The sequence below is a fragment of the Triplophysa dalaica genome, chromosome 2 (assembly GCF_015846415.1).
Source record: "Triplophysa dalaica isolate WHDGS20190420 chromosome 2, ASM1584641v1, whole genome shotgun sequence".
Taxonomy (NCBI): Eukaryota; Metazoa; Chordata; class Actinopteri; order Cypriniformes; family Nemacheilidae; genus Triplophysa; species Triplophysa dalaica.
Window position 1 is genome coordinate 14,435,817 of NC_079543.1, and position 25,326 is coordinate 14,461,142.

At 40.4% G+C, this 25,326-nt stretch overlaps 2 protein-coding genes across 5 annotated transcripts in view; one reads left to right on the top strand and one right to left on the bottom strand.

Annotated features, from left to right (window-relative positions):
* The window catches only part of LOC130438694 (piggyBac transposable element-derived protein 4-like), a 198,625-nt gene that overhangs the window by 21,904 nt on the left and 151,395 nt on the right, over positions 1-25,326 (top strand). The gene's annotated exons all lie outside the window — the stretch shown is intronic.
* On the bottom strand, positions 7,575-12,179 carry fgf8b (fibroblast growth factor 8b). The gene is made up of 5 exons (XM_056770868.1): positions 12,051-12,179; positions 11,912-11,948; positions 10,788-10,974; positions 8,770-8,876; positions 7,575-8,332 (listed from the first exon to the last, which is right to left on the bottom strand). Exons 1-5 carry the CDS (start codon positions 12,080-12,082, stop codon positions 8,057-8,059), a joined length of 639 nt encoding a protein of 212 aa, XP_056626846.1. The 5' UTR covers positions 12,083-12,179; the 3' UTR covers positions 7,575-8,056.

Genomic DNA, 25,326 nt, shown 5'->3' on the forward strand with positions numbered 1-25,326 from the left:
CCACTGAGCCACAGTGGCTCTCTCTTTCTCTTCGCTTGTGGTTGAAACACTTTGTGATTGGTAATTTCAGGTTTTTTTCTCTGAGTTGGATTCACTTCTTGACTAACACCATAAAGTAAAGTAGCTGTGTGATATTGGGGTTTAGTAGGCTTCGCTTCTCTTGCTTGAAACTTCTTCATACCTTTAGAGCGTTCAAACACTTCGATAGCTAAATTCTGACACTCTGCCTCGTCTTCGATCAGTGAGCCACTGATCCATGGACGGAGAAGCACAGAGTTGTGGAATTAATATTCTCATCCAAAAATGTGGTCCCTGTAATGTCCACCCCAGAAAGGTATTCAAAGCAGCTGGACTCCCCAAAGGGCATAAACATACTCCATCTTTGGAGCATAGAAGATGAGGGTGATCAGCTTCCACTAGTATCATAGGTTTTATTTTCTGAAACTTTAAATTAATACCTCTTAGATAATGATACCGTCGCTGGTAACAGCTTATTGCAGATTAAGAATCAACTGTAACTCGTAAGTGTAATTGATTAATAGTGTCTTATTGAGTCTAACGCAGTTTCGTTTCCATTGTGTGCGTCCGTTAAGCCACGTGCTGTTAGTTTGCATTTGTTTCGTGTGTTATTTGGTGATATTGGAAGGCGTGTCCTGCTGAATTCAATTGCGTGATTTAAACGGGTATATAAGTGCGACCAGCCACCGCGTGCAGCGGTCGCGTGAAGCCCAAAGAGAGTAAGGACCATCAACTGTTTTGCACTTCGACTATTGCACTTTATTTATTATCTTCTCTTTATTTGTCTTGTACATTCCTTATTCCCTGTCTTTCACTGTGTGTTTTCAAATCCCTAATGTCATTACAACTCGTAAATCACCGGTAACACGTAGAAGGCCACGCATGTCTAATGCAACAATCTGCGCACTCTTTCAGCATCCAAAACTACCTTTATTACATTTCCCATTGGTTTATGGAACTGCCAACCTGCTGTAAACAAATAAGATTTCATCACAGCTATTGCCAAACATTTTGGTCTTTCTCTTTTAGCACTTACTGAAACCTTGATCAAACCAGAGGACAATGCGACACTGGCTGCCCTCTCCAATAATTACACTTTCTCCCAGAGCCCACGCATTTCAGGGAGGGGTGGAGGAACCGGTCTACTTATTCCTAACGACTGGAAATTCAAACAGCTGGCACCCTCATGCAACAACACCGACTTTGAGTCTCATGCTGTCACTGTCATCCACCCTGTTAAAACACATGTTGTAGTTATTAATTGTCCACCAGGGCACCTTGGACTTTTCTTGGAGGATTTAGATGCGCTTCTGTCATCCTTCCCCGAGGATGGTACTCCTCTGGTGGTACTTGGAGACTTCTACATCCACCTGGAAAAACCACAGGCTGCCGACTTCAACAACCTGACTGCGTCGTTTGACCTCAAGCGAGTCCCCACTTCAGAAACCCATAAAACTGGAAATCAACTTGATCTTATGTACACGCTATTGCTTCACCCATCACTCCCAGGTCCCCCCGCTGCACATGTTGAATGATTTCCTCATCACTCTTGATCTCGACTTAACATCTCCAGACACTACACATGCTTCCCCACTGGTCAAATTCCGACGCAACCCACGATCACTCTCTCCCTTCTGCTTATCCTCTGCAGTCTCTGCCACATTCCCTCCCCCTAAACAGCTCTCTCTCCATGATGCGAACACCGCCACCCAAACCCTTTGCTCCACACTAACCTCCTGCTTAGACATCTTATGCCCTCTTACATCTAGGCCATCTCGTGCATCTCCTTCTGCCCCCTGGTTATCTGATGTTCTCCATGAGCATCCTGCCACTCTCAGGTCTGCTGAGAGAAAGGGGCGCAAATCAAAAGAACCTACTGACCTCTCTCTCTATCAGTCTATTCTCTCTTCCTTCTCTGCGGATGTCTCCTCTGCGAAAACCCAGTACTACCATGCTAAAATCAACAACTCTCCTGACCCTCGTACTCTGTTTAAAACCTTTTCCACTCTTCTTTGCCCACCTACCCCCTCACCTCCATCGGACTTAACAGCTGACGATTTTGTTTCGTTCTTTGTGAAGAAAACGACCACCATAAGCAATCAAATCTCTGCGTCACCGCCTCTTGACCACGGCCAATCCCCAGACACATGCTTGCTTCCCTCGTTCTCTCTACTATCTGAAGAGGACGTTTCCAAGGTCATTTCTTCCAACCACCCGACTACCTGCCCCCTAGATCCCATTCCCACTCATCTCCTCCAGGCCATCTCTCCATCGGTTGTTCCCTCTCTGACTCACATTATCAACTCTTCTCTCACAACTGGTACATTTCCTACTCATTTCAAAGTGGCCCTCTCAGGTAGCTCATTTAGAGGATCCTGGAGAGGTGAGCTGTCTGGGTCCCAACATCTCTACACTGGTGTGCCTCAGGGCTCAGTGCTTGGTCAGTTGCTATTCCCTGTATACATGACATCCCTAGGCTCTGTCATTCGGAAACATGGCTTTTCCTATCACTGCTTTGCGGATGATACACAACTCTACCTGTCTTTTCGGCCTGACGATCCGACTGTTTCTGCACGCATCTCAGCTTGCCGAGCCGATATCTCGCTCTGGATGAATGGCCATCACCTGCAGCTGAACCTTACAAAAACAGAACTGCTTGTAATCCCGGCCGACACAAAGACTCATCACAACCTCTCCATTCATCTGGGCTCATCAACCATCAGATCTTACAGAAAGGCAAGAAACCTGGGGGTGGTGGTCGATGATCAGCTTAACTTCACAGATCAAGTTGCCAGCACCGCCCGGTCCTATAGATTCATCCTCTACAATATTAGGAAAATTAGACCCTTCCTATCAGAGCATGCAACGCAAGTCCTCGTACAGGCGCTTGTCCTGTCCAGACTGGACTACTACAATGCGCTACTGGGTGGACTTCCAGCTTACACAACAAAACCTCTACAGATGATCCAGAATGCTGCAGCAAGAGTTATCTTTAATGAACCGAAGAGAGCACAAGACTCTGCTCCTGGCCTACAAGACCACCAGTCGTTCGGCACCCTCTTATCTTCACTCGCTAATACAGACATATGTACCTGCCAGATCCCTACGCTCTCCAAACGAACAACGTCTTGTGGTGCTATCCCATAAAGGTAAAAAATCTCTCTCACATACCTTCTCCGGATCGGTTCCACCTATGTGGAATGATCTGCCCGCTGCTACAAGATCTGCAGATTCTGTAGCCATCTTTAAGAAACACATCACTTCCGTCAACACCTGACTGACCAGTTCTGACTTCTCTTTCTTCTCTACTCATAAAAAAAAAATTAGCTCTGTATACTGTGTTAGGTTATATGAGACCGATCTTCTTTTTTTGATTGCGCTTATGCTTTTCTTGTCCTTAAGCTGTCCCAGTAGCTTCCATTGCTTACCCCACCTGTAAGTCGCTTTAGATCAAATGACTAAATGTAAATGTAACTGGTTTGCTTATTAGAAGCTTGAGAAATGGAAAAGGAAACTACAGTATTTTCTCTGCACCTTGCCTGATGGTTCAAAGGACTAATGATTCTGCCGCCCCATGAAGGCCAAGACTCACTGCTGCAAATGACCTGAGCATAGCTCTTTCGGAACCATCATCTAAGATTGCAAATGTTTCTAGTGTTCTTCCTTGATGGCTCAGAACTACATTGACAATCTTCAGAAGAACAGAGTGAAGACTACTTGGTCTGCTCAGATAAAATATTCCAGCATCAGGTTTAGAGAGTTCACATCATGCAGTATTCCTAGGTGACGTTCTTGACACGATGGAAATTTTCTTTTTAAATTACACTTCGATGATCTATGGCCCAACCACATCTCAAACAATGGTTATAGTCAACAATCCTTTTCCTTTTGGCTACTGTATCAAAGCTTTGAAATTCAGAACAGTGGCTCAGATGATGTTCATTACTAGAACAGAATGCACAGGATGGATTCAAACTCTTTCTCTTCGCTTGTGGTTGAATCACTTTGTTATTGGTAATTTCAGGTTTCTTTCTCCGAGTTGGATAAACTTTTTGACTTACACCATGAAGTAAAGTAGCTGTGTGATATTGGGAATAGTAGGTAAATTCTGAATAGCAACAATCTCTCGTCATACCAACTGGTGGGGTTGACGCTCAATCTGATTTTGCCAAGTGAGAGATGACAACATTTTTACAATTAAAACCTAAACCCACCCTAAACCCTAACCCTGACCATAACCTAACCCCAAAATCTGAGGGAAATGATAAGTGAAAAGCAGTGGTCTATAAGAATCTAATCTTGGTTGTAAGATTAATCTTAAAGTAAACTGTAAATTTATATCTGTAACTTGATTGGTTGATTGAAATGTTGTCCTAGGGTAAACATGATGTTGCCCTGAGGACATCAACCACTTGGCAAAATCAGGAGGGCCTGGGGTTTACCATGTCTCTTCTGAGGAGCCTTTAATGCAGCAGTATAAGGCTGAGGATGATGGGCATAAACTATGCCAAATTCCTGGCATAATCCAACTTTAAATGATCCAGAAGAATGTGATATTACTATTGCTCAGTTTCGTCAGGAGATAACAGATTCCTTAACTCAACTCAACTCAACTTTATTTATATAGCGCTTTTTACAATTTTCATTGTTACAAAGCAGCTGTACATCAGACATATTGAATACAAATAAAACAACTAAAGTCATATACCTGTAAAAACAAGAAAAAGGTGAAAACACAAAAGACAGACATAGAAATGCTCCACACACACAATATGCATACATACTTACACACATCGACATACGCACAGTGAAAGCACACATTTACGATAAAGGAGAGAGAACCACAGGTCAAATATTAAACGGGCTATAAATTCCTATATTCAATATTAATTATGTAAAATTTCTACATTCTAAAGCAGCCCTCCCGGCCAGGCAAATAGTGCAAAACAGTATGCAAATGGTGGCGAGGAACCCAAAACTCCAATCGAGAAAAAAAAAAACTCAGGAGAACCCAGGCCTAGCCAGGGGATTCCAGGTTGGGCCTGGATATCTTCAGTATCTTAAAGCCATGTTATCTCTTGGGGGTCATCACTTTTCAAATATTGAAATGAAAGTTTTTTCATACAGACTGACCTGTGATGCTGGGAAGTTGGAATCATAGTGTTGGGCACCTTCCCCGCTGAAGGATTAAACCATTTTGATTAGAATAATTATCTTGCTGTTCTAACGATGATAGAGAATAAGGAAGTCTAGCTGGCAGATCTTGAGGAGGTAATGTTGCTCTTGTAGGAACACAGTTAAATCGGGCATATTGGTAATGCCTGCGATGGGTTGGCACTCCATCCAGGGTGTATCCTGCCTTGATGCCCGATAACTCCTGAGATAGGCGCAGGCTCCCCGTGACCTGAGGTAGTTCGGATAAGCGGTAGAAAATGGAATGGAATGGGAATATTGGTAATGCGTTGGATATAAAACTGGATAAAGAAAATGAAGTAGGTATGGGGAGCTTAACAGACCTCCAGTAGAAAAAAGGGGGAGGCAACTTGTAGGCACCTATGGAAACCCAGGCAAACTAAATGCATTTCCCTGCATGTGTACAGGCAGAATGTGACTTTGATCTCTTCCAACTTGAGAACTTGATACTATTTGATGACTAACTGAAGATACCCACATCCATTACGTTTCTGCGATAAAACCTTCACTCACTGTAATGGGATGCAGAAGATCCGAGGTTATCTGAAAACGAAACTGAGGGCCCATTCCATGGACATGTAACGGAAGGCTGTTTATGCTGCATCTCAAATGGCTCATTAACAAGGGGAACTGATGAAATAGGCAATAAGGAATCAGATGATACATCCTGAGAGGGGGACAGAGTATTACGTCTGAAAATTTCAGGTGGAATAAAAGGTACCTTTTCGTGCTGCTTTTCATTTTGTATACACTTATCCAACTCATCAATTAGAATTTCCATCATCTTGGTGTTTGGATTGAATTTGAGTAGACACGAGATGATTGATTAGAACTACATTCAGAACCAGTAGAAATTGGAGATTTTCTCTGTCTTTGCAAATCTTTCATCATTTCTCCTACACCCAACAACATTCCTTTTATTTTCCTGAAGCTTAAATCAATCTGAGTGGCAGTAATATATGCTCCTTGTGGTACAACTAATCGTCTTAATTCAGTCTCACATGATGCTTGACAACTTAAATGATTTGAGGAATCTGACTTAGCCATCACGTAAACCATCACGTGAGTCCATTAAATCCCATTGAGTCATTCTTTTCACAGTTTATTCATCATGTTGGATAAGACTTAGAAATCTATGACCAGTATGCAGGAACAGATACATTACAATCAATAAAAATACAAAAAATAGGCAAGTTCGTTGACTGGCACATAAGATGGTGTTTTTACCAGACTGTCTTCGACAAACCAAATAAAGCACTGATTGAAACAGTTTTAGTAGGTCTATCAAATGCTTTTATAAATTACTTGAAACATGGCTCTGCATGTGGAACCATTCCAATGGCCAACTGACGAATCAGAAGTCCTGGGAAAAAGGCGTGATCTGTGATCTTCCCTTTTCTACAACCCCATCCCGGGGGCTCAATGGTCACGCTCAACTGCCTCAACAGCGAGAAACTCTTTCTGGCCCTTTTCATCAACTGTGCCCCTCTTTGCCTCTTTGCAGCCATTTGTCCTCTTTCAGCCCCTCTCGCCCACATCTCAGCTCACAACAACCCCCAAATGTTTTCTTTTCACTGCCTTCTCTCTCTCACCCTCTCTTTCTCTCTCTCACTTTCTCTCTCTGTGTGACTGGGCTTCCTTTCTGATAGCTGACCCCTTCTTATCCAGGTCCACCATTGTATAACATCTTTCTTTTTTTCATTGCTTACAAAGGGAGCATTTGATCAGATGGTCACGGTGTGCGGGTCACAGAAATGCAAGAAGACGGTGGTAACCTATGTATGCGACTGCAAGGGTGGGAAGACCTCATCTTTGCAAAATGCACAAGCTTTTTCTAAGGCCCAGTTTCACTTTCTGAGAATATTCAATCCAAACCAACCTGTCACAGATATTGGTTCACAGTTCTCAGGGCTCTTTTTCTAGGAGTTCAGCGCCAGGGCAAAAAAAAATATATAGACGGCTATATAGCCCTGGAGGGATATACATTTGGAATAGATTACATTATGTTATTGCTGTACAGCGTGCTTTCTCTCAGGCTGCTGTTGAGAAAAAGAACAGATGAGAGATCTTTTCACAATTACTTCTAGACATCAATGAAATGGAGAGCAACTGGGAACTTTTGCTTAATGTGTCCTGTGTCTCTGAAATGTTAAAGCTTTTTGCCTGTACTGTACTGTATAAGTCTATATTACTGAAGATTTCAACAGAGAAATGTCTCATCACATTAACCCAAGAGCTAAAAAATAGCAACCTCTGAGCGATAGAAATCCTTCCTCTGGAAAACTGAGGACTGAATAAACCTGCATCTGCAAGACTGTCAGCTCTTAATTTGACCAACTTGTGTTGCTTTAACCCACATTTTTTCTCATGTTCTTAACGTACTGGTGCATACAGTACAGTGTGATATATAAGAGAGCAAAAATTCAACCTGTGTTTTTGAAGAGGCATTTTGGAAAAATACAACCATCTCCAGTATTAACATTTTGAGTTCGACATTTGAAAAAGCAATCAATAAAATTAAAAATATGTGTATCTGCCTATGTTTAATCATAAATTGGCATAGCTGCCATGTTTGTGTATAATGTGTTATTTTGTGTGTGTCGACACATATGGTGCCCTCAGATCTGTCACTTCATTGTCCCAGTACAAACAGTTCTCTGTACAGTTGTCCATTTTAGTTCTGAATTTATTCTTGTTCCTGGTTCCTCATGAAATCCAGAATCCAGAAACTCTGAATGAGTTAACTCAAATTAAGATCCCACTCCAGTATAAGACTTGAGAAAAGGCTATGTGCTTTAGCAGAGTTTGACTGCATGTGTAAGTGTGTGTATCTCTCTGCGTATTCTCAATTCACACTCATGCGTTGACGGTGCTTAGTCCTCTTGTTAACGGGATACGGGATTAATTCAAAAGGCTTCTGTTCTGTAAACAGGTGTCCCTGATGAAGGCGTTTCATGAAGTGGGCCTCTCGCAGGTGCCGCTGTGTCTCTGTGGCTTTCCTGGGGCGGCCCTTTCGTGTAAAAGCCATGTACCAGCCTTTGTACTTGGCATTTTGCAAAGCAGTGTAGTTATTTTCCAGAACAATTTCAGTAAATATGCAGTCTCTGCCACAGCCCTTCCTCTGGCAAGAAAACAGACAGTGGAAGACTAAAATGACTAACTCAGAAATCTGCAATTCAAGAATAACAATTTTCATGTGAAACAGGTAGTGTCACTATGTGATAGTCTATTCTAATACATGATTTTTAGGTTCAGTTGTCATAATCCATAATATTAAAACTCTTACACTTACACAGCATTTATTAATCTTGGTTTATGTTCATATACATTTTTACGGTAACTGTTTACATAAATTAATTCATCATGAATTAACATGAACAATTGTATTGACTATTGACTATACATTAGCTAAGAGAGGAAATAGTTAATGAAATAACACATGCTGAAAAACTATTTTACTCATTGTTAGTTCATGCACAGTAGTTAATGCATTTACTAATACAACCTTGAAGTTTTAGCACTAATTTAGCAGATTGATATAAAAAACAATTATCTTACCTGTACGATAAGCTTGCCTCTCTTATTCATGCAAATGTAGTATCCTGTTTTTTCACCTCTGATTCGAACCTGGCTTCCAAATGTTTCTGTTTCCACAACCAGTTTAGCTAAAAATGTTAAACCATTACAATCATTATTGTACTCTGACTTCAGATATATGTGTACACATGAAGAATGCCTCTGATCGTTTAATATAGAGCTTTGTTTTTTTGTAATGCAAAATAAAGGTGAGGGGATATGTGAAGTGTGACAGAAATGTCCAAAACTTAGTGTAGATTCACATGTACATGTATGTGTTTGAGTGTTAGGTCAAAAATAATTGGAGAAGTAGGAGAGAAGAAGGGTATAAACTGATTGGCTGACCTTACCTCTCTTCATAAACTTACTCATACACTTAGTTGTAGAGCTTTGGAAATTCTTCATAAATTACCCCCCCAAAACATGGGCAAAGAGAGATAACAAAGTTATCTTTGTCCAAATAGCATGAAACTTTGTACGGTGGTCAGCACTTTCTAGAGCTACAAAAAATTGGAATTATATCTTAATTTGAATAATAAATAATTGTTTTATTTCTTAATATAGTCAAACTCACGGTCTTCGGGGTCTCTGTATACCCTTCTTAGTAAATGGACAAGATTTGTCCTCAAAATCAGAAACAAAGGAGAATAAGCATAGACAGAAATGAAGTGGCACATTTCCAACAATGTAAAACACAGACAGAGAGAGAGAGAGAGAGAGAGAGAGAGAGAGAGAGAGACAAAACAATTAAGCACAGACACACAGTTCTCTTACAGTTAGTAACTAATATTAGGATAACATTTTTAGAATTATGAAAAACAGATGATTGAAAAAAATGATGGACTCTAAAGACTCAAACTTTTCTCCTCCTAATCATAATGTAACAAAACTAGACTGATTTCTATCAGTTACAAAGCTAAACATTGACAGAGTAGTTTTCATTGTTATAATTGTGATTTCATAAGATGTATGAATTATATCAATCCAATCCATAATATGAATCCAACAGAAAAAATAATGGTGAAAAATCTTTCAATTTGTCTGATAGCACATAATAGCACGCTTTCCTGTAGTTCAGTGGTAAGAGCATTGCGTTAACAATGCAAGTTGTGGGTTCGATCCCAGGCGATTGCACATACCCTATGTATAAATGTATAGGTTATTGCAATGTAAATCGCTTTGGATAAAATCGTCTTCCAAATGCATAAATGTAAATGTACATAGCAAATAGGGGAGCTCTGCAGCCGTCTACTGGTAAAAGTGATGATATTTTACATTTTAAACAGCATTTTAAAGATCATGTCATGTCAAATTATCCATTTTATTCTCATGAATAAAAGTTAGAAATGTGGTTCTTTAAATGAATTTAAATACAAATCTGTTATAAAAACCTATTACAAATATTTATTTATTTATTTATATCAATTTTAATAATCACAAATACTCAAAAAACTGCACTTAGGTGAAGTAAATACATGAATAAACAAAGTAAAATGACATTTGAATTTTTTTTACTGAGTGTACAACCCAAACACAGACCACATAAGGGTTCAATAAAACCTTTTTTATACCATCGCACCATAATGTAAATCACAGGTCAACAGAATACTGTCTTACGCAGCACTTCGAATAACTCCCCCTCAGGCAAAATTATTACCACAGTCAAGAAAATATTTTAACATATCTTCGCATAAAATATGGAAGCTTTTATAATTAGCATATTTGTTCTATAAAAAAATATTATGTTAAAACAGATTAAAAAGGGTGTCATATTGCTATCCTTTAACTGAATATTAGAGGGAAAAGTTTTCAGGAGAGATATTTGAGATTCTCAAACTCAGCTATTTACAATCTCTGTTAAGCAAGAAGTCACTTTACTCAATTTTCTAACCTTAAAATAACCTTAAAAGAGCTTCAACTGACCTGATCCAGTCTGTTTTCTTACACAAATAAATCAATGCTAAAATAGAAAATGGTTCCTATTTAAAGAAATCACTTGCCATGAATATCTCCATCCTCGCCCTTGGCGTTGATCCTCCTGTTGCCCAGCACTTGTACATGTTTACCACTGGTGCGGCTATAGAGTTGATAAGTTCTTGTCAACCTTCGACTCGTCCTGTCCGACAGGCGACTTTGTTCCGATACATGGTGCTTAAAATTGGGTGCCGACCCTGACTGAATTGTTGTCTGTAATAAAGGAAATCGTTTACATGTATAATATGGCAATGTCTATTTTTGTGCATAAACAGTTTAAGCATTTTTATATTATGTGACATATCACAACTTGTTTATAGCAATAACATTAATAACTGTACACTCAAATACAATTGTCTTAAATCTTCATCTAAGACAGTGGTTCTCAAGGGGGGTGGGGGGATTGGACTGGGGGATGGGTGCGTTACCCACAAAGCTGACTTCCAAAGGGGTCTCAGGATGACTAATAATTTAGACAAAATTATCATTTAAATACATTTTAAAACAAATTAAAACCAATATATTTCTTATTATATGTCCATTTTTATATTGTATTTTTCATATTGAAAAAACACTTTTCCAGTTAATATTAAGATCCAAAATAATTTATTGGGTAGAAATTTCGGGAGGGGGCCTTTCAATATTTTTGAATACAGTGGTGGGCCTTGGAGTCAAAAAGGTTGAGAACCCCTGATCTTAAGCAGTGTTGTTTCATATTCAAGTCATTTTTTTAAAGATTCCATATATGCTATGACTGCTCAAATGAAGTGACGGACACTATAGTGCACTGTTACTGTGACAAGTAAAGGGTGGTTTCCAACAACTCTTTGCCATATCAAGACTTTCCCCAAGTCAGCCATGCACCATGGCCACATGTTAGAGCCATAACCTTTAAAGCGAGGGGTTTACATCTTTTCGGGGTGTCCCACAATTGGCCAATGACCCAGTTCTACACATTTACACAGTTATAACACATTTACAGCATGGATATAACATCACAGGATCTAGGCACATGCATTTCTAATCATTTTTATCGGTTTGAAATAGAAAATATGTGAAAATATTCGTATGACATTTTCTGAACATAATGTAGTTCGAGATGTCTGTTTAGGCGAGTGTGCGCACTTGTGTAAAGAAGGAGAAAACTTACCTGAGAGTAATAACATAGAGCCATTAATTGAAGGAATCTGTAATGCACATTTTTCAAAACTAATTTACTAAACAGTAAATTACTAAATTGTTTTGTTAAAATGAAATGACTGTAAATTAGACATTGTAAATGTACTTACACGTAACCAAACCTGGATGATTTCAGCCTCATTGTGATGTTAGCAAACAATTTCTGATTACTCTCCGAAATAGTAAGTTCCTCATTAATTCCACTGAGCGAGTAAATTATTGTCTGACGACGTTCGGTCCAGCGATGGTTAGTAATAGTAACGTGACTATTTCTTATATGAGTAGAATATTCTCAGTGTCAAAACAAAATATACACATATTGAGGGAATATGTGATTTTTATTCATCCACTCTTCTGACACGGAATCATGAAAAATAAGTCCTTTCAGTCACTTGTATTCCTTTACTTGTATTCCTTTACAAAACACTTTACACTTTAAAGTGTCTATGTTTACAAAATGTATAATTCATGATCGATGTCCGACTATACAAGAAAAAGGAACCATTCTTAATTGAAAAAGAGCTCCAAGATCCAGCGGAATGTATTGAGCTTCTGCATGGTGTTTCCTCACGATCTTCAGTGGTGTACGCTTTATTCATTTTATTTTACTGGAAGAGTCTAAAGTCACATTCAGGTGGATAAACTGTGGTATCTGGTTGACGAGAGAGGCGTTCTCTCAAAAATGTCAAATCCACTCTTTATGTGGAGTCTGGCTCCCATTACCTCTACAAAAGAGCCTATCCCACCCCTCAAAATGTTAAAATTTTTAAGTCACTGGGAAAAGACATTAATTTAACCTGTACCATTATACAATAAGACACATTATATCAAACTCGAAACAATCTAAACCACACATTGAATTTCATGCAAACATTTTATTTATTAATATAGTTTACAACGTTTTGCAATATCTTAATACAAGCAGTAATGAACATATAGGCTAAAATAAAACAGATAACAGGTCTGTAACTCACAAGTTAAGGGGTCCGCTAAGAAATGTATTTGATTCCTAAAAGCATTAGGCCATATTAGGATTTTCTTAACATACTGAAAAATCCTTTAGAAAAGTCTTGCTAAAGATGAAGTGACTTATTTAGCCTATTTACTTGTTTTTAAAATACTTTTTAGTATGTGTTTTTGTAAGTAAAACTAACTATCCACAGTGGCAACCAGACATACAACCTTGTACATTAACATAGTCAGAAATTAGAAAAGAGGAACACATTTAGTGACATGAGTGTCCCAGTTTTCTTCCTACAGAACATATTACACAATGTACAGTATCAAACACAGTATTACCTAGTTTCATTATTTTATCATTTATTTCAGCAGACATGATGATCTGGAAGACCTCGGCGCAGCCAGAGCGACCGCGGATGAACGTGAAGCAGGAGCCTGACAGAGCCATAGGGGCGAAATGACGAGGCACAGCCATAGTATTTAGAGTTCCCAGGCAGCGGATGGTTGACGACTGACCTAGAGGGACGAGGGAGTCTGGTGGAGCTGGTGGGATGACGGGCCATGGTGGAGATGAGGAAGGCAGGAGCCAAGGTGTAGCCATTGGGTCAGAGGGCAGAGGTGGAGTCCGGGTCTCGAAGGCTGGAGCCAGAGAGATGGTATCATCGACCCCTGAGGTAGCTGGCGGTTGGAGATCACAAAGCTCATCTGACCCAAAGACGCTTGAAAGCTGAGGGTGAGCTGAGGGGTCTTCAGGTGCAAGCAGACCCAGGGCTGATTAACTGGCTGGCAGAGATAGAGGAGGAGGGAATGGGAGGCTGGCTGGGACCTTCTTGGAGGCTGGAGAGGAGATGCTGGCTGATGGAGAGCTGGACAGGACCAGCGGGGAAGGTAGCATCCATAAGCCTCTGGGGCCTTGACGGGCTCAGTCATGGGTTCGCACGCTGGCGCTTGTGTTACGACAGTCCTCTCTCATTGACGGTCCGGTCGCTCGTTCTCTTAAACTCCCGATCTCCTCCGTGATACGAGACTGGTGCGCGTACAGCTGACGCTCATTATCACTCACTCACCGGCCTCGACTCAATGGTCTCGTCCCGCCTACTCCACTACATGCCCCCATCGCCCCTCACAGGCCCAGTACCCCAGAGACTGTGCTTGCTCCCTACCCCTCCCTCAGGGGGGGTTCGCCCAGTCTCCGTGTACCTTTCCCCTAGGGGTATTCACCGATGAGACAAGAGAACAGAGACGGGAGGCCTCGGAGCAACCGGAAAGAGAGAGGGGAGAGAGGAAAAAAAAAAAAATAGTCCAGTCCCCAACATGCTGCCGCTCGGTCCTCAACCAGCCGGGGTATTCTCCTTCGCGGTGCCTTGCAGTGCCTTGCGGTGGCACTGGGCGCTCGGTGGACGGCTGGACCGTCCGCCCCCTGGCGGCCGGCGGTGGCTCCTCCTTTAGCGGGCAGTCGGCGGCGATTTCCCCGTCCTCTGCTCCTCCACCTTGGGCTGATGGGCGCAGGCTCCGGCCTATGGCGGACGGTGGTGACTCCCCCGCTCCCGCTTGGACGATAGACACCCCACCCCGACCCAGGAGTGCGGCAGCAAAGTTAGCCGTTCCATCGAAGCTTTGGCGGCCCACAATGGTTCCTCCTCTTCTCCAGAACCACCGCTTCGGGCAGCCGCTGGTGGATGTCCTTCGTCCGCTCTGCCTGAACTCTCCGGCACCGCGAGGCCACTCGGCAGCGAGAACTCTCCAACAGCATGTCTCTCCTTCCTCCTGGGTTTCGGCACAACTGTAATATAATTCAAAGTAGGGTAGGAAGGAGACGGGATCCAGCAAACATTTGAACATTTAATAGACAACAACAAAGTAAAAAGACAGCCGGCAGCCCCTCACGGACGACTGCCGGCAAATAACACAAACCAAAACTAAAAGCCAGGCCTTGTCCTCTCTCATTGAAGGTCCGGTTGCTCGTCCTCTTATGCTCCCGATCTCCTCCGTGATACGAGACCGGTGCGCGCACAGCTAATGCTCATTATCACTCAATTACCAGCCTCAACTCACAGTCTCGTCCCGCCTACTCCACTATTCACAAGTGACACGTGCGTGGGCACAGACGGCTAGTAGTCATTACCTGTTGACACGGACAATGACGCAGAAGTGTTGTAACACGTCTCCATAAAAGGGAAGGAAGGAGTCGGGAACAGGAAGACATTTTAAACATTTAATAACAGAAATAATAAAAGCCGGCGGCCCCTCACAGCCGACCGCCGGCAAACACAACATAAATACCAAACACAAGAACATAAATATAAACTTAACATAAGTTCGGGCCCGGTCCTCTCTCTTCGACGGTCCGGTGGCTCGTTCCTTTTATATGCTCCCTATCTCCTACATGATTCGGGCCCGGTGTGTGCACAGCTGGCGCTAATTCAGAATTACTCACCGAACTCGAAACACGGTCTCGCCCCGCCTACTCTACTATAAGTGTAAATTAAAACCAACACGTAACCAATGGCATAGAGGCTACAGCATAGGTCCCATCCGATTTAGGGCTTGTAATTAATATACAGTGGTGTGAAAAAGTATTTGCCCACTTCGAGATTTTTTGTTGTTGCATATTTGTCATGCTTAAAAGATTCAGATCATCAAACAAATTTGAATATTACACTAAGAAAACCAGAGTAAATAGAAATGCAGTTTTTAAATGATGATTTTAATTATTAAGGAAAATAACAATCCAAACATTTCTGATCCTATGTGAAAAAGTAATTGGCCCCTAAACCTAATAACCATGCTAACTAAAATTCTCTTTTATGATTTTCCGGCAGAGTGCAGAATTCATGGTTCCATTAATTATGGCCAGTCATCCAGGTCCTGAAGCTGCAAAGCAGCTCCAGACCATCACACTACCTCCACATTCTTTGACTGTTGCTATTGTAACGGGACTAGGTGATTGACAGTTGCATTAGCCGCAAGTAGTATCTTCTATTTAAAGCCTGATTGGTTGTTACCTGGGATGCGTCATGTCCGATTTCCCCGTTTGTTTTTTCGTGTTGACGGAGCTTGTAGGTAAGCGTGCTGTATTTGAATGGTTGATAACTTTGGGAATTGGTGGTATTCATAACCTGAATTCGTTGTATGTTAAACATCGTGCAGCTGGGTGATGGTGCTCTTCTTTTGTACTGCTTAGTGGATTTGATGACTTTTCGCCTCTCAGGTATGTTTTTTTGTTAAGAGCTCGTTCTATAGGGCTGGTATGGGTGTGTGAGCTTAATATTTCTTTTCGCGTATTTAATAGGCATGATTCCCTGCATCCCATTGATTTATCGGTGGGTATGACTGTGACGATCCGTGTCTATTAAGCGTGCTATCTGCCGTGATATCCTGATGGTAAGGGTTTTAAACGTAACTGTAAGAGGGAGTGGGGGTAGTGCTATGATTAGTAACATCTTTTTTTGTGTTCACTATAGGATTCTCCCTCTCGTTCTATGCTGTGATTTTGTGTGCTGCTGTCTGTGCGCGGTTAAAGTGTTGCGGTCCATAGCCTACAGCCGCGCCGACGCGATCATCACGATAAATAAAAAGGGGACTGCTCGTTTGGCTCTTATCGTGGCGTTTTAGTGTCCTGCTTCATATTTCTGGCTGGTGTGGGAGGACTATTTAGTTCCTTCCGCTTGTAGGGGAGTTAACCTGCCCTCTGTTTCTTTTTTTGTCTTTGATTTAAACTTTTGTTGTGTTTCTTTTGTGCTTTCTATATTATATAATTATGTTGAAGTACAGTTGGTTTGGTTGAATTTATTTGCTTTTCTTTCATCTTTATCCTTGTAAAATTAATTAACTGCTCATAGCTTTGGAAGCAGCTGATCAACCATCGAGTAGTGTGACTCTATTTACAGTTGAAAGAAAAAGTATGTAAACCCTTTGGGCTTACTTGGATTTCTTCGTAAATTGGTCATAAAATATGTTCTGATCTTCATCTAAGTCACAACAATAGAGAAACACAGTCTGCTTAAACTAATACCGCACAAACATTATACATTTTCATGTTTTTATTGAACACAACATGTAAAGTTTGAGAACTGTTTCCACCTGTTGGTTCCACCTGTTATTTTTGCTCCGTGTGTTTGTCATTTCCGGTTCCTGATTGCATCGCCGGCGGCTAGTTTGTATCCTCTGACACTTGCTTCACCTCACATTTGTTCTTTGTCTTATTATTAGTGTATTTTACTATCGTTACCTATCACTGTCGTTGCTGAATTATTTATAACTTTATATTTTAAACCTATATTAATTGAAACGTAACGCCGCTAGCATATTAGCGTGTTAGCTTGCCTTCTGTTTACATTGTGGAATATCATCTCCCCCTATTTGTCTTGTGTGCTAACTGTTTCTCTTTTTAAGTGTATATACTAAGACTCATCAAGCAACCTTGGTAAGTTAGGATTGCACTTCATACCCGGTGAGTTATGGCTTCTATTCCTATTGTTGTTACATGCACCTCATGTCACAGTTTAGCTTAGCCTTCTCTGTCAGCGGCGAGGGTTTTACATGTGATAAATGCAGGGAAGTAGTTAGGCTGACGGAGAAGATCTTAGAATTAGAGTCTCGCATCCAATCTTTATTTGAGGATAGTAAGAGTGTTAGGACTGTAGAAAACACTTCGGATGCGAGCAATGTTAGCGCACACAGCTCGGTTCCGGTTGAAAATCCCCTGCAGCTGGGAAACTTTGTGACGGTGAGACGGCATGGTCGCAGGACAAAACATCACTCAACCGTTCCGATTAAAGTCTCGAACAGGTTTGCCCCGCTCAGTGATGCACCGACTGAGAAACCTGCTGAAAGTGCCCTAGTGATCGGTGATTCTATTGTCCGGAACGTTAACATAGAGACACCAGCCACCATAGACAAATGTTTACCGGGAGCCAGAGCGCCTGACATCAAGTCAAATTTAAATGTGCTGGCTAAAACTAATCGTAAATTCAGTAAGATTGTTATTCATGTCGGCACAAATGATGTCAGACTCCGTCAATCGGAGATCACTAAAGATAATATTAAAGAGGTGTGTGAGCTCGCAAAAACGATGTCAGACACTGTAATATTCTCTGGCCCCCTTACTGCTTACCGTGGTGATGAGATTTATAGCAGATTATCATCACTAAATGGCTGGTTGTCTGAGTGGTGCCTGCAGAATAATATAGATTTTATAAATAACTGGAAGAGTTTTGAGGGCAGACCTGAGCTGTTGAAACGAGATGGTCTCCATCCCTCCTGGGATGGGGTTTCCCTCCTCTCTAGAAATTTGGCACACAGTCTTAATAATGCTAAGGTCTGACTACCTAGGGCCCAGGTCAGGAAGGAGACAGAATGGCTTAATCAACTGTCTGCTTGCTGTCTCGCGTTACAGAATACACAAAATATACAACATGTAATAATCCCTTTTTACAAACAACATAAAATAGAGACTGTGTCTGTCCCCCGGATTAGCAAACATAAAATATTGCGTAAACCTCTTGAAAGTAATTTAATAAACGGTAAACAAATCAAACATGAACAAAATACAGATAATCAACTGTTACGACTCGGATTGCTTAATATTAGATCTCTCTCAAATAAAGCACTTTTTGTCAACGATTTGATAACCGATCATAAAATAGACATGCTTTGTTTGACAGAAACATGGCTAAAACCAGATGATTATATTACTCTAAATGAATCCGTTCCCCAAGATTATTACTATAAACACGAGCCTCGTCTAAAAGGTAGAGGGGGAGGTGTCGCTGCACTTTACAATAATTATTTTATCACCTCTCAGAAGTCTAATTTTAAATGCAATTCTTTTGAAGTCCTGGTACTTCACATATCGACACCTAATACTAAGAACAAAACATTTTTTTAATTTATTCTAGCTATTGTATATAGGCCTCCTGGGCACCACACAGATTTTATTAAAGATTTTGGTGGGTTCTTATCAGAACTAGTACTGGCCGCAGATAGAGTCCTTGTCGTCGGTGACTTTAATATCCATGTAGACAATGATACAGATGCCTTGGGACTGGCTTTCAAAGAAACTCTTAACTCCATGGGCGTTAGTCAACATGTGTTAGGACCCACTCACCTTCGTAATCATACTTTAGATTTAATACTTTCTTATGGTATAAATGTGGACGATGTTAAAATCGTTCAGCAGAGTGAAGATATTTCGGATCATTATCTGATATTATGTTTGCTTCAATGGCCTACGGCTGCAAATCAAACTCCTTGCTACAAATATGGTAGAACGATAACTTCAACTACCAAAAATTTTAAGTAGTTAAAATTTTCAATAGTAGTGTCAAAATCATCAACACTTTTACTCATGCTAGATATTTTAGACAATTCAGGCAGATTATCGAGAAATGCATCATTTCTCGATAATCTGCCTGAATTGTCTAAAATATCTAGCATGAGTAAAAGCGTTGATGATTTTGACACTACTATTGAAAATTTTAACTACTTTCTCTGAAATATTAGACACAGTTGCTCCTCTGCGTTTAAAGAAAATTAAAAATAGCAGCCCAACACCGTGGTATAATGAACACACTCAGACTCTAAAAAAAGCGTCCCGGAAAATGGAGCGCAACTTTAAGAAAACTAATTTAGAGGTATTTCGTATAGCATGGAAGGATAGTACTTGAAATTACAGGAATGCCATAAAAACGTCTAGATCCGCCTACTTTTCAACACTAATAGAGGAAAACCATCACAACCCTAGGTTTTTCTTTAACACCGTGGCTAAATTAATAAAAAATAAGTTGTCATCGACGTCAGATTCTGATTATCAGCATAACAGTGATGAATTTATGAACTACTTCATGAGTAAAATCCAAGATATAAGAGAAAAAATTATAACAATGCAACCTGTAGTGAAATCCGCTGAACAAACTAACTACAGCACCCCTAAGGAGAAATTGCAATTATTTTCTACAGTAGATCACGATGAACTGTCAAAAATCATTAGATCATCTAAATCAACAACATGCATGCTAGACCCTATACCTACAAAACTACTGAAAGAAATGCTTCCAGAAATTATAGATCCTCTTCTCAGTATTATTAACTCATCTCTGACATTAGTGCCTAAAGCATTTAAGGTGGCTGTTATTAGGCCTCTTTTTAAAAAAAAAAACTCGACCCTAAAGAACTAGGGAAATACAGGCCTATATCGAATTTACCATTTATATCTAAAGTTCTGGAAAAAGTCGTTTCAACTCAATTATGCTCCTTCCTCCAAAGGAATGACATTAATGATGAATTCCAGTCTGGATTTCGAGCATGTCACAGTACAGAGACTGCTTTGATCAGAGTTACAAATGATCTGCTTTTAGCGTCTGACTGTGGCTGTATTTCCTTATTGGTGCTGCTAGACCTCAGTGCTGCATTTGACACCATTGACCACAGCATACTTCTACATAGACTCGAAAATTACGTCGGCATTAAAGGAATAGCATTGAAATGGTTTGTCTTATTTATCCGACCGTTTTCAATTTGTAGCAATAAACAATGATGTGTCCCGCAAATCACAAGTCCAGTACGGTGTAGCACAGGGCAAAATTGCATTTTTCCATTTTAAGAATATATCCAAATTACGTCATATGCTGTCACTGTCAGATGCAGAGAAATTAATTCATGCATTCATGACATCAAGACTAGATTACTGTAATGCACTTCTAGGTGGTTGCCCTGCTGGCCTATTACAAAAATTGCAACTGGTTCAAAACGCGGCAGCTCGAGTTCTTACAGGTACAAAAAAGTATGAGCATATAACCCCGGTTCTGTCAACCTTGCACTGGTTACCTATAATGCATCGCATTAACTTTAAGATCTTGCTTATTACCTATGAAGCCCTACATGGTCTAGCGCCGCAGTATTTGAATGAACTTCTACTGTATTATAGACCTCCACGTACATTACGCTCTCAGGCGTCCTGTCAGTTGGTAATACCTAGAATTTCAAAATCAAGTGCAGGTGGTAGATCCTTTTCTTATCTAGCGCCTAAACTTTGGAATATTCTTCCCTGCACGGTCCGGGAAGCAGACACACTCTGTCAGTTTTGAATCCCCTGGTTGGGCCTGGGTTCCCCTGAGGTTTTTTTTCTCTATGGGAGTTTTGGGTTCCTCACCACCGTTTGCATATTGTTTTCCACTATCTGCCTGGCCGGGGGGGCTGCTTTAGAATTCATACTTGTATTCAATGTGTCTCATGTACAGCTGCTTTGTAACAATGAAAATTGTAAAAAAGCGCTATATAAATAAAGTTGAGTTGAGTTGAGTAAACATTCATAGTGCAGGGTGGAAAAAGTATGTGAAACCCTAGGCTAATGACTTCTCCAAGAGCTAATTGGAGCCAGGAGTCAGCCAACCTGGGGTCCAATCAATGTGATGAGATTGGATGTGTTGATTAAAGCTGGCCTGTCCAATAAAAAACACACACCAGTTTTGAAATTGCTGTTCTGAAGAAGCGTTGTCGGATGTGAACCATGCCTCGCACAAAAGAGCTCTCAGAAGACCTACAATCAAGAATTGTTGACTTACATAAAGCTGGAAAGGGCTACAAAAGTATATCTAAAAGCCTTGATGTCCATGTGTCCACGGTAAGACAGATTGTCTACAAATGGAGAAAGTTCAGCACTGTTGCTACACTCCCTAGGCGTGGTCATCCTGTAAAGATGACTGCAAGAGCACAGCGCAGAATGCTCAATGAGGTGAAGAAGAATCCTAGAGTGTCAGCTAAACACTTACAGAAATCTCTGGCACATGCTAACATTTTTGTTGAAAAATCTACAATAAGGAAAACATTAAACAAGAATGGACTTCATGGGAGGACACCACGGAGGAAGCCACTGCTGTCCAAAAAAAACATTGCAGGACGTTTGAAGTTTGCAAAAGAGCACCTGGATGTTCCACAGCACTTCTGGCAAAACATTCTGTGGACAGATGAAACCAAAATTGAGTTGTTTGGAAAGAACACACAATGCTATGTGTGGAGAACAAAAGGCACAGCACACCAACATGAAAACCTCATCCCAACTGTGAAATATGGTGCAGGGGGCATCATGGTTTGGGGCTGCTTTGCTGCCTCAGGCCCTGGACGGATTACTGTCATCGATGGAAAAATGAATTCCAAAGTTTATCAAGACATTTTGCAGGAAAACTTAAGACCATCTGTCCGCCAACTGAAGCTTAACAGAGGATGGACGATGCAACAGGACAACGAGCCAAAGCATAGAAGTAAATCAACAACAGAATGGCTTCAACAGAAGAAAATACGACTTCTGGAGTGGCCCAGTCAGATTCCTGACCTCAACCCGATTGAGATGCTGTGGCATGACCTCAAGAGAGCTATTCACACCAGACATCCCAAGAATATTGCTAAACTGAAACACTTTTGTAAAGAGGAATGGTCCAAAATTTCTCCTTACCGTTGTGCAGGTCTAAACTGCAACTATAGGAAACGTTTGCTTGAGGTTATTGCTGCCAAAGGAGGGTCAACCAGTTATTAAACCCAAAGGTTCACATACTTTTTCCACCCTGCACTATGAATGTTTACATGTTGTGTTCAATAAAAACATGAAAACGTATAATGTTTGTGCAGTATTAGTTTAAGCAGACTGTGTTTCTCTATTGTTGTGACTTAGATGAAGATCAGAACACATTTTATGACCAATTTATGAAGAAATCCAAGTAAGCCCAAAGGGTTCACATACTTTTTCTTTCAACTGTATATGTGGTCATCTACTGAATTCAAGTTGTTTTGTAGTAATGTCAGGTGACCAATTATTTGATTATTTTGTTTTCTGCCTATATTTGTTTGTTATTGACATTCATTGCTGTCAAGACTGGTTTCATTATTGATGTCTAAATGATCATTTTTACAGTTTCTTATTTGTTTATTGCAGGAGCTGGGGTCCCACGGTGAGATTGCCCTTCCTCATTGTGGTTGTGGTTCTTCTTTATCGTGTGCGGTGTACACTGTGAGTGCTTGATAGTGTGATAAGACTGCAGAGGTGTGCGTGTGCGTGGATGTGTGCCTTGTAAAACCAAACTCCACATTGATTACGGCTCCACATTAAATCCTACTGTTGGGAGCCTCAGCCCTGCTGGTGTTATTTAGTTTTCATTTTTTTTCGTTTTGTTGAAGTGGGGTTTCAGTGTCTCTTGTTATTTTAAGTGTCTAATATTTTAAATCATTTTTGTATTAATAAACATTTGTATTTTTGTATATTACTGACCTCTTGTCTAATTCTATGAGGGAACCGAACCTGTGTGCTTTAAGTGTTTGAGTATTTTCCATGGGATTAACTCCTAGGGTGGCGTAGTCGGACTTTCTTATTAGACAACTTGGGCTTGTCTCAAATCTCAGCGCCACATTATGATGTTCTTTTTATGAATACTGCGTTAGTTTTAGGGCTGCAACTAACGATTATTTTAATAATCGATTAATCTATAAATTATTTTTTCGATTAATCGATGAATCGGATAAAAACATAAACCAAGAAAAGCATTCATTTCCAACCCTTTATTCAAAAACAGAACTAAAATCTTTAAAAAGTGCACAAACATGTTGCTCCTTGAACATCCCTGAGCTGTTATAATAATAATAAAATAAAAATGGACTAACACAAAAAACATACACATGTATGTTTTACATCTGCCAAATATATAGACTTTTTTTAAATAAAGTGCCACCTGAGCTGCCAGAACAACAAATAATTTATAAAAAATAAAGAACAATACAAATCAGAAAATTTGACAGGATTTGTTTGAATGTCAGAACTTGTTCTCTAAACTAATCTGCAGACCCACACACTCGCAGATGCACACACACGCAGACGCACACACACTTTTGCAGACGCACATACTCACAAACTCTCACACTGATACACACACACTCACACTCTCTCTCAAGTTCACTTGAAGCTTATTTATTAAAATTATCTGCCAATGGGGTATGAAAAATAATCTTAATGAGATATAATTTCAAACAGAAGTTTTAAGCATCAATTAATTTTCTTATGCCATTTTTCTTGTCTAGTAATCTTGATTTTTTTTAGATACTTGGACTGGAAACGAGAAATAAATTACTAAGAAAAGCTTTTTTTGCAGTGTAGCTATACAAGACAACAGATTGATAAATGAATGGTTCATAAAAGGCGAGTGAATAAAAACGTATTTTTATTCTTGCAATGCAAAGTGCAAAGTAACTATACCACCCCTGCTTTACTACTGTTATTAAGGAGCTAACGCTAACTTGTCATGCTTGTCAAGGTGGATGACGAGTAAACATCAGCACCAGGGACATTACGTTCTTCACTTCAAAACGGAACAAAAGTAAGATTCTGTTGTGACTTAACCTGCTGTTGAACTCCCTTCCTCCTCATCAAAGAGTCCAACATGTTTGCGTTTCAGGTGCTGGATCATTGCCGTGGTGCTCCCGCCATGTCGCTTTTGCATATTTTGCAGTTAACACACTTTTTCTGTTTATTTAATGTGAAATGCTCCCACACCTTGGATGACTTGGGTCGCGCGGATTTCTCTGCCTCCGCCATGTATCTTTCATCCTCTCGTTTTATTTTTATTTTTGCTCCTGTGAGGCGCCGAACTCTGCTAGCATCAGTGCGCGAGAGAGACCGAGTGTGTTCACTCCGCTCCGCGCTCAAATAAAGTTTTTTTTAATAATCAAACGTCTCTGTGTCGCGTGACACAACGAATCGATTATGAATTTCGTTGCCAACTCTTTTAGTAATCAATTTTTATCGATCGAAATCGATTCGTTGTTGCAGCCCTAGTTAGTTTTATGCCAGATGTAATGGGACGTACACCTTCCAAAAAGTTCAAATTTATCTCATCAGTCCACAGAATATTTGCCCAAAGGTCTTGGTGATCATTAAGATGTTATTTAGCAAATTTGAGACGAGCCATTGTGTTCTTTTTGGTCAGCAGTGGCCATTTTTGCACAGTCTCTGTTCATGCTTCTACAAAAAGAAACTGACCTTAACTGAAGCAAGAGAGGCCTGCAGATAATAGATGTCGTTCTGGGATCTTTTATGACCTCCTTGACGAGTCTTCGTTGTGCTCTTGGAGTTATTTTGGTAGGCCGGACACTCCTGGGACAGTTTACCACTGTAACATGCTTTCTTCATTTGTGGATAATGGCTCTCACTGTGGTTCACTAGAGTCCCAAAGCCTTAGAAATGGCTTTTTAATCCTTTCTAGACTGATTCATTTCAATTACTCCATCTCATTTATTCTTCATTTTCTTTAGATCGTGGCATGATGTGTTGGTATTGGAGATCTTTTTTATACTACTTCAGTTTGTCAGACAGGTTCTACTTAAAGAGTGAGTAACATATTATTTTTAAGATCCTACTTTGGTTTATGGAGCATCCAACAACAA